Source organism: Pyrgilauda ruficollis, unplaced genomic scaffold (genome assembly GCF_017590135.1).
Source record: "Pyrgilauda ruficollis isolate IOZ18807 unplaced genomic scaffold, ASM1759013v1 scaffold71, whole genome shotgun sequence".
In the NCBI taxonomy this organism is placed as follows: Eukaryota; Metazoa; Chordata; class Aves; order Passeriformes; family Passeridae; genus Pyrgilauda; species Pyrgilauda ruficollis.
In genome coordinates this window covers 404,752-418,945 of record NW_024528933.1, presented here as the reverse complement: position 1 = coordinate 418,945, position 14,194 = coordinate 404,752, and the positions used below count along the sequence as shown (strand labels likewise).

At 37.3% G+C, this 14,194-nt stretch overlaps 1 protein-coding gene across 3 annotated transcripts in view; it reads left to right on the top strand.

Moving 5' to 3' along the window:
• FOCAD (focadhesin) overlaps positions 1-14,194 on the top strand; it is a 92,782-nt gene that overhangs the window by 38,386 nt on the left and 40,202 nt on the right. For all 3 annotated transcript variants that reach the window (XM_041485572.1, XM_041485573.1, XM_041485571.1), the window contains 7 exons: positions 1,665-1,769; positions 2,166-2,267; positions 3,201-3,331; positions 4,901-5,027; positions 10,833-10,967; positions 11,352-11,402; positions 13,135-13,218. In XM_041485572.1, coding sequence (XP_041341506.1) covers positions 1,665-1,769; positions 2,166-2,267; positions 3,201-3,331; positions 4,901-5,027; positions 10,833-10,967; positions 11,352-11,402; positions 13,135-13,218 — 735 coding nt within the window. The remainder of the gene's footprint in view (positions 1-1,664; positions 1,770-2,165; positions 2,268-3,200; positions 3,332-4,900; positions 5,028-10,832; positions 10,968-11,351; positions 11,403-13,134; positions 13,219-14,194) is intronic.

The following is a 14,194-nucleotide window of genomic DNA, read 5'->3' as shown; positions in this document are numbered from 1 at the left end:
CACTCAAGTATTATTTTGGGTTCTCTTTAATCAGGAAGTTAACTTTAGTTTTCTTCCTGTATACTAATGTACATAATTTTGTCTCAGGCAGTGCTGTTGTCTCTTTAACATGAATAAAGCAGGGAAATACAACTGCATAGACTAGTTTAGACAAATCATTACAGTTAGGGAGTGGGAAGAAGAGGTTGGGCAGCAAATTAAACCTGCACTTTTGAGTGCAGGTTTCACTTTTCTGTGTTTCGGTGTTAATGCAGACATTAACATTTAATCTTACTGCTGAATTTTACCTGGGACCAGAATTTACATTAATCAATTCTGCCAGGTGCTTGAGAAGTGGTATAACTTACTTCCCCCATGCCCTTTTGTGTTTTAAAGAATATAATTCCAGCAGGGAACATCAGTGTTTCCAACACTGTTTTGTTGACAAATCATTGCTAAGAAGGTACTGTGAAGAAATTTAGTTTTAGCCTAGCCAAAATCAGGACACAACAGAAGCTGTAAAACTGCCAAATTTTCTTAAATCCGAAAATTTGAAAGAATGGGAAGGGAAGTTGCCGATGGGAAGATGCATTCAGTTTGGCTGTGAAAATCTGTTCAAGTGCATACTGCCCCAAATTCTCAGCCTCATTTAATTGGTTGTGCTTTGAAATATTTTTTTAAAGCCAGTCCTCTTTCTAGGCAGGTCGTAATGTGATGACTGATTCTATAGAAGATAGACAACAACTTTGAGAAATAGAAAAAGAGGAAGACTAGCCAATTCCACAAAAATCTGGAATGTTTTTGGTTTATAAAGGGATTTATTCTATTTAAGAATGTCAAATACTGTTTGGAAAAAGGAAAAAAGTAATGCATTATAGTTATCCATTAGGTGGTAAATGCAGATTCCAGAACATAGTAATAGTCTGTGGAAGTACCAGTTCACCACTGCTGAACAGTAAAGATAATGATGACTTGTAAAAGAAACAATATTTCTTTTTGATCTCTGACTTGGAACCAGAATAGAGCCAAGTATGCAAAATCCCAGAGCACTTGAATTATTATTCTTCCTGAGACTGATCTTTTTACAGTGAAAAATGTTATCATCTGCTCATGTAAAAATGCAAGTTGAAACAACTGTTGTAGCAGAATTTTCCATTGCTTTTTAACCAGTATCTGTATAAACCACTCACATATATATACATATAAAATATATAAATAGTAAATATTATAATTATATATTATAAATATAAATATAGAAACATGCCAATATATTAGCATGTTTCTGTGTGTTTGTGTTTTAAGTAATCGTAAAAAATGACATCATGAGTAGATTTAATTTAAGATTAAATTTAGTCACACAGTGATAATAAGATGCACAAGAAAAAAACTGCAGCACCTGCTTGTGTGAAAATAGAGAAAATCTGAATTAGAAAAAGAATGGAGACATGTAAGTCTCCTTTACTGTAACTTCAGCAGCAGCTCTCTGGAAGTTTTGTACCATATAGTAAGAATGCAATCAATTATATTGTATTATGTGACAGGTTTCTCATATATGCAGGCAGAAAAAAAATGCATAAAAGGTATGATTTTCTCATATGTTGGGACAAGTTCATTGTCTTTTCTAAGGTGTTCTGTTGCCAAATTCAGCAGATTCCAATTTATTTCCCATATTTGTTCTATTTTAGGTCCCAAATCTGATCCCTGTTCTGATATTTAAATTGGGAAGACCTTTGGAGCCTGCACTTTACAGGGAGATATTGTATACTTTGCCTACACTTGGTGTACATAAGGTCAGAATGAAAGATTTTTAATAAAATGAAAACTGTATCAATAAAAGGTCATGAATTTATAAAAACTATTTAGACTGAGCAATGTATATTTTGCTTAACTGATTTTTAGGCTTTAGTATTACTTTGTAATATTTTGGATGGGATATGATACTTGTTTTAAAGTTAAACATACACTATACTGTCTACACTGTATGATCATTATATATGTCATGAGAGGATGCTCTTGGACTTCTTATTTGCTAAAGTTTTGTGAAAAATGACTTTCAGTTTATTTCTGATATAGCAGTTGGATTGTGTTTCATGGTTGTACTTGGTTGTAAATTAATGATTTGTAGGTTATTCTTTGTCCTTGGACCTATAAAATAACAAAAACACTTGGTTAAAAATTTCTTTCAGGTTTGTGTAGCTCAGATTCTACGTGCCATACACATGCTGGGGAGCACAGCTAAGCTCAGAGCAATTGCCTCACGGCTGATGACATCATTATGGGAAAGACAGGTTAGAAACTTCTTATAGTGTCTCTATAATAAGTCCAGTAGAAAAACTTCATTCCCATTAACCAAGGAAGAAAGTAATTGTGGAACATTGCTGCTACTAGTATGTTGCTATCAGCATTATGAAGTGAATGGTGTTAATGGTGTCTGTACTGATCTTCTAGTAAAGTATTTAAATAGTATGTCCCCCACTCACCAGTAAGACTGGGGAGAAAAATCAGAAGGGTGAAAGGGGGTTGAGATATCTGGGTTGAGATAGATAGTTTGATAGGGAAAGCAAAAGCTGTGTACACAAGCCAAACAAACAAGGAACTAATTCGCTGCTTTGCATGGGCAGACAGGTATTCAGCCACCTCCAGGAGAGAGATCATGTGTAATGGTGGCTTGGGAAGACAAATGTCATCAATTCAAATGTCTCTCCCTTCCTTCTTCTCTCCACTTTATATCTGGAGTATGATGTCATATGGTCTGGAATATCCCTCTGATCAGTTTGGGTCACCCATCCTGGCTGTGTCTCCTCCCAGCCTCACTAGCATCCCCAACTTCTTTCCCAGCATGAAAAGCAGAAAAGGCCTTGGCTGTGGGTAAGCCCTGCTCAGCAACAACAAAAACATCTTGGTATTGTCAATGCTGTATTCAACACAAATCCAAAACACAACCCCATACCAGCCACTGTGAAGAGAATTAACTCTATCCCAGACAAAATCAGCACAATAATTTGCTTCTGATTTTTTTAAAGATGCAATAGAGACCTCGTCTGCAAAAGCCAGTTTGATCTCAATGTAGCATTAGAGGCGAATAATGAAAAAAAGCAAAATATGGTATGCAATAATAAAAATCAAAGTGGTATGCAGAAGTCCTGTAGAAGTGCTACCAACTGAAAATCTGGTCATGCTTTTACAGGTGTGATGATCATTTGAAATGAAATCTTTTCTAGGATCGAATTTATCCAGAACTGCAGAAGTTCTTGGCAATGTCTGATATGCCCTCTGTGTCTATTGACAAAGATGCTCAATGGGAAAAGCTGATTGCTAAAGCTGCTTGTATAAGAGATATATGTAGGCTGAGGTAAGTGCAAGTGTTACCTATCTTATACCTTTGTAAGGAAAAAGAGTTGTTTCCAGAAAAGCTGCATCATTATTTTTACTTACCCTGTTACATTAATTGTGAGTAATATTTTCTAGTTGAGACACTGACTCAGCCATTGCTAATCTGAACAGCTACTAAATTTGGGGTTTTCTATTATGACTAATAGAACACACATATAAATGCTGTTAAAATTAAATTATCTTCATCATGGAACTAAAGATGCATCATACACTGGTCCAGGACAGAAACTTCAGGCATAACACTTCCAGATTAGAAAAAGGGAGAGATGAAAAATAGAAAAAAGAACTAATATCTCTCTTTTGATCTATTCAAAGAAAGATAGAAATTTTTTTCCTGAAAACCATATTTTGTCACAAGTACATTTTTGGTCTTTATTCAGGTATAATACCACTCTTGTACAAGTATAACTGGATAATACATTGAACCTTTCTAGCTCTAACAATCCATAGATATCAGTACTTGATAATGATTTAGAGTTTTTGTAAAGAGTATTTTTAAGTGCATTAGTATTTGCTGCCTGGTTTTATGTGCACCCTATCATCTTTTCTGTTTGTCACCTATCTTGGGTTCCAGTTTTCACTTTCTTTCTTGAAGGTCAGCTACTAACAGCTGAGAAGGTTCAAATAACTTTTAACTATCAACTAAAAACAAATTCCTAAAGAAAATATATTTTCCTTTACCTCTTCAACCTTCTTCCATTTTGCCAGACAGTATTTTTCAATGTTTTTTTAAAGTGAAAAGCAGGAGAGAAATCTTTATGCACCCGTAGTATTCTTTTTGCCAGTTAAGTAGTATAGCTGGAGTTCAGATGTATGCACATTCTTCATGCATTTAGAAATTATTTTGAAAAAAGTGTGAACAAATAGATAAGTCACAATTTACCATGGATATAAATCACCTACCAGACACCATTTACCAGAATCTCTTACAGAGATAGTATGAGGAACTGTTGAACACCTTGCCACCCACAACCCAATAAAACTGAATGGATAGTTAAAAGACTGGAGAGCTAAAGCAGCCCATACAGTCAGTGAGAGAAAGACAAGTGGCATTGCAGCAGGAAAAAAAAAAGGAAGAAAAGGGACAACATAGCTGTCTGATGTAAAAAGGACAGAAAACATTTGGTGCCAGAATCTCCACCAATACACAGTAGGAACTACGTGCAGGAGACTGCAACAAAGAATCATAAAATAGTGCATTTGAGCTTTCATTCTCTGTCCCTTCTTGAATGATGTAATCTTTTAGTGAACACAACATGCTTAGACAAAACCTTCTACAACTTAATCACTCTGTGATTTTTTTTTTGGAACTTGATGGCTGCTGATTTAATTCCGCATGTCACTCAGCCTTTAGAGCACTCTGTCATATCCTCCTTGTATGTTTTTTTTAATGTGTGTGTGAACTCCCACTTCTAGGCAGTTTTACTTGTCACTTAAATAAAACCAGCAATTAATAATTTTTGTGTATAAATTATAACTTGTGTGTATGTGTGAATATTGCCTTCTATTTTCATTTTTTTTCCTTTAGACCATATCAGCATGGAGCAGACATGTTGGCTGCAATTTCCCAGGTATTAAATGAATGCACAAAACCTGATCAAGCTTCACCCGCTGCCATAGTATTACAGGGTCTACGAGCTCTTTGTGAGGCTGAGGTAAGATTAAATTGGCTTGTCCTTGTGTTTTGAGTTTTGCTTATGGTTCATGAACTTCTTTCCCGGTTGGCTCTTTTTTAAGAGTACATTGAGTTGCTGCAGAATTTATTTTTCTTGTGACAAATTTAATTCTTCTCTTCCACCATAAGTTAATAGTTCCTGGGAAATTGTACTGTGACCTCCTACCACAGCAGATCAGCCCTTCAGTGCATGACCTGAAATTTTAAATCAGCTTTGTGGTTTATTGCAAAGACATCATTCCGTGCATTTTTCCTTGAGATTTGAAAAGGAAAACTGTTTGGTACATAAAGGCACTTAAATAATGTAATTTTTATATCTTCTTACTGGTCTGCCCTGCTGTGTCTTGTTTATAGAGTGTACCAGATAGGGAGTGAAATCACTTAGCAGCTGGGAGGGTTACCATAGTGTGTCCACTGCTTACTGATGAAGAGGACAAGTGAGCTTTGGGGCAAGCTGCCCGGAGAGATTGTGCTGTGTCCTTCCCTGGAGAATTTCCCATTTCTTTTGGATACAACGCTAAGCAGCTGGGTCTGATCTTATTGTAACCCTCCTTTGAGCAGGAGGCTGGGCTGGAAATATCCTGAGGTCCCTTTGAACCCAAATAATGATGCTGTGATATCTCTAAGCTAGGAGACAAGGCTCTTTGTTTGCACATCCCAGACAGTGATATCCTGGTGTTGTGATGCAGGCACAGACATGCTGTGAATCTGCTACTGACAAACTGTACTATACAGGCCATAAGAGTAGTGAACTAATTATATCCTGAAGGAATATTTGATTACCCATTTTCTGCCAAACAGCAATTTTATGTTTATCCACTACGACACTTCCACTGCAGTGATCACTGCAGTAACACCAGCTATTGCCACATTATTTAAAATCACTGAGCAGTTCAAGAACAATATAGTGAATCATCCATAGATATTTGCATTCAATATAATTAAAAATAGAGATACAGTGATTGCTAAGAAACTATTTAGGGTAAATTTCTGTTTGCATTTGGTGTGCAGTTTGGTTCTTTTTAAGATCATAGCGATTCTTTGAATGCTGGCTTTGGTATTGAATCAGTGTTTTCCCAGGCTGGATTGTATTTAGACTTTGTCTTGCAAAAAAGTACGAGTTAGATATATGATAAATTTCCTACTGTAATAACTTACATTTCCTACATTCTACTGTAATAACCTCATTTGAGAACAGATGTATACTCTACCACTGTTGAGGACTGGAAGGCTAAGACTATTCAAGATGGAAGAAAGGAAGGAGGGATAGATAGACTTTGTGAATATTACTAATTTTTCCTGTCCAAATTGTATTCGCTTTATTTCCCCAGCTACAGTGTAATGTTCTGGGAGACCTAATCTACCACCTAGCTATTCTGAAACTCTAACAGGTTTGGCAAGGTTTTGAAACTCTTGTGGTTTGGCGAGCTGGGTCACCATTTGGGTTAAGTAATTTAATCTGTCTATTATTTATTGTTTAGACTGTAGTTTACAGTGCAGAAAGGACATAATCATAGACATTGGTTTTGTTTTGGTGTTTTCTGTCTCTGCTGCTGACTTAAGGGAAAGGGATATAGTCTCCAGGCTTTTCCACATGCAGCTGCTTAGATGTAGGATTTTAGGGAGCATGTCCTAAAGTGAGGTTATGATGCTTGTATCCCCAATTGTGTGTTCTGTTATTGCTAGATATTATGTACTGTGCCTTGAAAACTGGCTCTAAAGAGCAAGGGTTGTTTTGGTTTCTTATCAACCTGCTCCCCCGCAGCTGGCGGGACAGAGAGACGGGACAGTACATAGTGCGGCTTTTGCTTTTTGCTTAGATTTTACTGCTTGCTTTGCTCTTGCTCCTGCTTCGCTCCTGCTCTGTTTTTGCTTTTTGCTTTTAGTTTAGCTAAACAATCCAGATTTTTCCCTGGACTGTTTTTTCCCTTCCCTTTTTGAAACCATTCAAACCTGCTCCAGACTGGGATCTGGGAAACACCGAGAGTTTACATCTTGTAGCTGCAGCAGCTATCCCCAGCGCTGGAGGGCGCAACACAGAGCGACCACTCCCAGGAAAGACTTTCTGAATTTGTCATCCTTTTCAGACCAGTAAAAGTGTTGTCATCTGGTATTGTTCATTTTGTGTGCTGGGGGTGTTGTGCTTGTTAAATGAACAGGTTCTTTCCACTTGTCTCCAAGAAATCCTTCCCGAACCGGTAGGAGAAAGGGGCTGTGTGGGTTTGCTTTCTGGAGGGGGCCCCCTTTAGAGGTTTTCTCCCAGATTTGCCCAGGACAGAGCACCAAACTTTCAGTCAGCTTCTGAACCAGAATAATAAATTATGTTTTCATACGTGTAGTGCTGACTCGGTTGATGATGGAACCCTATACACCACGTGTCTTCATCAGGGTTGAGTTCTGAGAGTCTCGGAAAGGCTCCTTTGCTAAAGTAATACGATAACAAAATGTGCTATAACGTTGATTTCTTTTTTGGTTGACTCTTGTGTAAGAATAGTTATCCATTCTGCTGACTGCAGTAATTGTTTTGTATAAAGATAGTGACTTCATTCAAAGTGCATCCTACATGAATAGTGTTAAGAGTATAAGCTTAGCTTTTGCAGGACTTGCAAGAAGGGCTAGCTGCTTCCACCCCCTCTTTATTTTTGGTAGGTGTAACATAAGGTCATTAATGAATAATGCACAGTGACTTGTACATCAAAAATGGGAAAAAATCACACAGTTCTTGCCAGATCACATTTCCTCTTTTTCAGCGTGTAATTTTATTTCCCCCCAGTGATTTCAACAGAAGCTAGTGTTCTTTATTTCAAGCTATCCTGGCATCTAATCGATTTCATGTATCAAGTACAGTATGCAAGCCAAGAAACATTCAAGAATAAAATTTCTAAGCATAGTGTTTAAATTCCCTTTCCTTTGAAATGCTGTTGTTCTCTGTTTTTGTCCTGAGATTTCTCACCTTTTTAGGGCCGTAGGTTACCTGAAGCAGATGTGCTTTGTCTCTTTTCAGCATCTGTAAAATTTAGCTTTTAGTTTTTTCCCATCTAGCAGTCAGTGTTTTGTGGAGTGGCAAGCTTGCTATTCTAAAATATCAATTTTGAAAATACAAGAAAACATAAACTTAAATCAAAATATATTGTACCAAAAGTGCTGTGTGATTGTTAATGTCTCCAGATGACAATGATATGTTAATTTGAACAAACCAGAATGAAAAAATCCCACACAACAAAAAATGAAAAGAGGCTTAAGAACTTGTACCAAAGTATGACACTAGCATGTCTAGATCTCTAAACACAGGTTTTCTGCGAGCACTTATCCTTTTTTTTTCAGACAGTAATTGGCGTACCAATGTTGTAAAATTCTCTTATCTTGGTAGTTTTCTAGAGTATTTTGCTTTTCAGAGGGCAGCTTTGTGGAGCTGAAAGTGTCTATGGAATCACAGGGCTTTTCCTTGGGGATTCATGACTAGCAGGTAAATTTCATCACAAGGTGCTTATCACAGTTGCCCATTCCTCCAGGAGGACACCACGTCAAGGTTATTACTCCTTTTATAACCTCTCTATATTTACTGTGGGTTTTTATGGTGGGTAAAGTACCAGTTTCCCACTGTTCCTATCCCCCTGTTCCATCAGTTTATAGTATGTCATTTGGAAGGAGTTTTCTGTAGGACAGCTGTTAAATTGCAAGTCTAGAAAATACCATCTGAGAAGGAACTGTACAGTCTTCAGCTAAATCTGAAACTTCTGTTAGGGTGCTGGCTGTTGTTTAAGGCCTTTCTTCACCTCTTACATGAAGTTGGAGAATATGTGTGTTACTGTGGGAAAGAATGAAAGTAAACATGCTTGGCTAGCTAATGATTTGTTAGTCTTCCTAAATTACAGTATCAAATCCCGCAAATGCACAACTTTTCTCTATATATTAATACATGTTGTGTTTTCCAGACAACTAACTCATTACAAATTTAACATTTCTAGATAGTTGAAGAGGAACTTTCTGTGTTAATAGATATGTCTGTTTTTCTGAGCACTGGAAGACCTTTTTTCTTATTCTTACAAGCAGTCTGTTTCGAAAGAATGGAAAGAGAGGTATCATTTTCCCTTGGAATGTTACCAGATGAGGTCTTTCTAGCCATCAGCGGTTGTTACCATAGAAACACATTCATGGGTTTTCCGCTCCTGAAATGGGTTCAACTTGAAATGCATCTTAGGTTTTTTAAACTGCACCCTGAAATGTGTTTTGCAATCACTGTAGTGACTGCTTAATTTGGCAATTACCTGCATTCAGAGATACAAAACGGTCTGTTTTTTCAGTGCAGAATAATACTAAAACTACCCTTCTCAATGCCTTTGTGGAATATCTTCATAAATATACCTTTATTTGATTTCGTTACGTAGATCAATTTGTATTTCTCAATGTCTTTGTTTTCTGTTGCTTTGTTGTAATTTTTTATGCCTGAAAGACATTTTCATGGCATTTGCTCAGACTTTTAAGTCTTGATTTGCAATTTTTCACTTTAAAAGGCTGAAAATTATACTTTTCTTTGCCATTGCTATTTTAAATTTTTTGTCTAGACTTTGGTTCTAAGCATACATGGTTTTGGGTTTGGGGTTTTTCTTTGTGTTGTGGTTCTGTGGGGTAGGGTGGACGGAATTATAGTTTCTTGGGGTTTTTGGTTCTATTTGTTGGGGTTTTCTGTTATTTATTTGGTTGTATTTTTTCCGGTTTTGTACTCTTTTTGATGCAGTGGAACCTGAAATCTGAAAGACAAGTAGTAACAACAGATAAATTACAGACAGAATTATTTTAGGTATGGTGGCAAAATTCTGTAATGTTAAGTGCTACCACAGGTAGCAACATTAAGGTTTGATGAAATGCTCCATGAAAATTACTTCAGTTTTAAGAAAAATACACAGCTTGTTACCAAGAAAAAGCCTGGGCAACTGAAAATATCTCACAAGGAAAAAGGAGGAACTTGCTGTACTATTATTGCTGTCTAGCCAACATTCCTGAGAAACTTGACTACTACTTTTTATGACTTCAGCATAATTCTTCAACTAGAACTGTACCACTGGCTGGAGCATCTTACAGACTTTTTCAGTGCCTGGAAATTCAGAACGTTGTACTGACTGCTTGTTGAGCTGTCATGCAGATCTTTGAAGGTGAAAAGAAGCTTGGTGCAATGTGTGTTGTTTCCAGGAAGGAAATTACGTATCCTGGAAGACCAATTATGTATCATATTGTGCTCTGGTTACAGCATAAATGCCTTAGTATTGGGTATTAGTTATTTAGTATTTATTGTAGTTTGACAGTTTCCAACAGTTTCTATATCATAAACTTTTGTGTTTTGCATTTGTTCTGCAGGCTTTTTTTTGCTTTTATTGTTTATAAAGATTACAGGCATTTTGTTTTGGAGGGCTCCCAGCAAATATATATTCCTCAGTGGCTTCCTCTGCTTTCATCCTATTGTCCCAGAGACAGATTGCTTTTTATCTAATTTGACCAAGTTAAGTAGAGCAGTAATGTGGTATGAAGATACATGTATTGCTTGCAGTGTATTATTTATTCATACAGGTAGTTGCTTTCCTTCACTACTGGTGAATTACTGTGCAGTATTACTGTGTTATGTCAGTTGATCTACAAGTGAATTTTTAACATGCTTGCTTTTTTACTTTTTATGAACCATATATTCCTGTTCTCAAGAAGGAAGAGCAAGAACAAGGACTGGAAAGATGTGTTATTTAAGTGAAGTTGGGATAGCTGTTAGTAATGATGCCTCCCTCTTTGCTTGCAGGTTGTTTGCATCCGTTCTACGTGGAATGCTCTATCACCAAAGCTGAGTTGTGATACAAGACCACTCATTTTAAAAGCACTGAATGAATTGTTTTCCCTGGTTCCCTCATTAACAGTGAATACAAATGAATTTGAAGTAAGTACTTAGATAGACTAAGGTGAGTCTTTCTTTTAGTATATATTTGTATGTAACTTTTACATAAGCCTGCTTGATCTTGATCAAATTGCAACCACTGCCCAGTTCAGATTAGTCAAATTAATGTTTTATACAATTTCACAGTTTTCACTTGCATTAGTGAATCCTGGAAGATAGATAGGAAATTCCAGTGGGAGGTTAATCCATGGTTTCCCTCTCACAGAATTTGTGGACATGTGAATATGTCTGGAGTTCAGAGCTGCACTCCTTCCACTTTCCTAGCTCAATCTGTGTTGATGTGGCAGTAAGTTGTTTCAGGTAACTGCCTCTGTTTCAACTACTTATTTGGTCAAAGAAAAATGCATATTTCCTTTGTTTTTGTAGAAATTCAAAGCTCAAGTTATCAGCTTCCTTTGGAACAATACACAGAACGAGGTAAGTGATATAATTGAAAACATTAATTTCTGATGTCAGCAAAAAGATATTAAATTTTGTACTTTTCTGTCAAGACAGTGTCAGTAATCTCATTTTCTAATAGTGTTTTGTTCCTGTTGCTTAACATTTTTTCTGAAGCAATGTACTACATGTAAAAGGTGGTAGCTGAAGGTTCTAACTTCTGCCATTTCCAAGGAGAATTACAAACAAACTCTGCACTACTGTGTCCTCACCTCGAGTGCTGGGGACAGTTTTGGGCACCACAATGTAAGAAAGACATTAAATTGTTAGAGAGCATCCAAAGAATGGCCGCAAAGATGACAACAGGCCTTGAAGGGAAGCCGTATGAGGAATGGCTGAGGTCACTTGGTCTGTTCAGCCTGGAGGTGACTGAGGGCAGACCTCATTGTAGTCTGCATCTTCCTCATAAGGGGAGGAGGAGGGGCAGACACTAATCTCTGCTCTTAGGTGGCCAGTGACAGGACCTGAGGAAATGGCCTGAAGCTGTGTCAAGGGAGGTTTAGGAAGAATATTAGGAAAAGGTTCTTCCCCCAGAGGGTGGTTGGGCACTGGAAGAGCTCCCCAGGAAAGTGGTCATTGCACCAAACCTGACACAGTTCAAGAAGTGTTTGGATAATGCTCTCAGGCACAAGGTGGGACTCTTGGGAATGTCCTGTGCATGGCCAGGAGTTGGATGCAATGATCCTTGTGGGTGCCTTCCAACTCAGCATATTCTGTGAAACTAGTTTGACTTCCTCTGCAAAATTTCAGCCTCAATATGGTGAAGCATTCTTGACAAAGGTGCTGCTATGACAGCTAACTCAATTCACTTGTGGAGTATTGTAATGCAGTGGAAATGTTGGACTATCATCACCATGGTGCTGGTGGAAGTAGTGTATTTTAGTTTAAGACTAAAACTTTTGTCAGCCTATTTCAGTGAATTTTTCAGCCCCATGGTTAACCCCAGATGACAGCCACTTGTTCACTCCCCTTCCTTGTGGTGGGATGGGGAGAAGAATTGGAAAAAGGTAAACCCCATGGACTGAGACAAGGACAGGTTCATAAGTGAAATAAAGTATCTGTAATAATAACAACAACAAAATAACAGTAACAATAATAGTAGAAAGGGGATATAAAAGAAAGAGGATATAAAAAAGGGATATAAAAAAAGATAAAGAGGAATAAAACTCAATTGCAAACCAGTGTTGCACAGTACAATTGCTCACCACCAATTGAGGGATGCCCAGTCCATCCCTGAGCAGTAATGGGTACTCTCTGGCCAACTTCCCTGAGTTTATATACTAGGCATAAAGTTCTATGATATATAATGTCCCTTTGGTCAGTTCAGATCATCTGTTGACCTTGCTCCCTCTGGGCATCTTGTGCACCTGCACACTGGCATAGGAAGCTGGAAAGTCTTTGATTTAGAGTAAGCACTTAGCAACAGCTAAAACATCAATATGCTATCAACATTATTCTCATAGATTGGATATTTCTACCTGAAGTAGAATGCTCAGAATGATTGTTATCAAGCCTAGATAATTGATCTTGCTACTTTTCATTGTGTATATAAAAAGTAGGCAATTGAGAGTGTGCCTCAGGAAAACATTGTTGAACTCTTTTTCAGCATTCAGTGGTTACTTGATAAGCTTTTTGCATGTGGCATTTCTAGTAGGTAGCAATACTATATGCTGTGTTTGTGATTTTCTTTCTCTTCCTCTTAATTTTCTAGGATGCCCTTGTAGCCATTTCAGCCTATAAATCACTCTCATCATTTGACTCTGAAGAACATACAGTTCTTCATCTTCCTGGACAGGTAACCATATTATATGTTTGATAATAAGCACATCTGACATGGATTGTATCCTCTTGAAAGGGAAACCAGTCCTTGTGCCTTCTCTGACAGAAATTCAGGAGAGCCTCCTGAAGAAATACAAGCTCCTGCTGGTAACATCAGGTGATGTCGTGTATAATTGGAATAGCTAAGTCTTATAAGCAGGGAAAGGCACAGATGAAACTTAAGGCTAAGCACTCAGAAGGTAGTTTTCCTTATTTTGTTATTAAACTAGCAGCTTTTTTTTGGGCAGCTGATTTGCATTTTATGTTCTTCTTTTAGTGCTTGTATTTGAGTCTTGGCACTAAGCAGCTCTTGTGGTTGCTGTTTCATCCATTGCAGTCACACTCATGAATAGGGCTTTTGTTCACAAGACAGGCAAGTCAGTTTGAAAAGTAGGTGCAATTTTTGGAACTAAGCTGAAAAATTTTCCCATTTTTGTTGTGAACTTTTACAGCATAACATCTTACTGTTTTGTCATAAAGGCAGTCAGAAAAGAGTTGAGGTACTTACTAAAAGGTTTTTTAAGTGTGCAGAGGGCGGTTAAACTCTGAAACTTCTGATTAGGTGACTCAGTAACCTAACAGAATGCAAGAGTACAAGGAGATGAGCATAAGGTAATTTGTGTGACTCTTTTTTTACATTGTATGGGAGACTAGGCAGTACTCAGTAGTCCATTGGTACTTCATGGAATAGTGAATCCTATGGCTTTATAGTAAAGGTTTTATTTACTGCTTTATTGTATGATAGGCTCCATTTGTGTGTTGTAACTGGTTGTTATTAAAAGGCTGGAATATGTGACTTTAAAAAACATACTTTATATAAAGCAATGAGAAGAGTTCAGCATAAACCTTAAAAATTAAAAATGTGTTTCACATAGAAGACCACAGGATAGAATAAGGGAAATAGATAAACTCTGCTGCAAGACCAAATATTTCACAGTAGTACATAGTTCTGT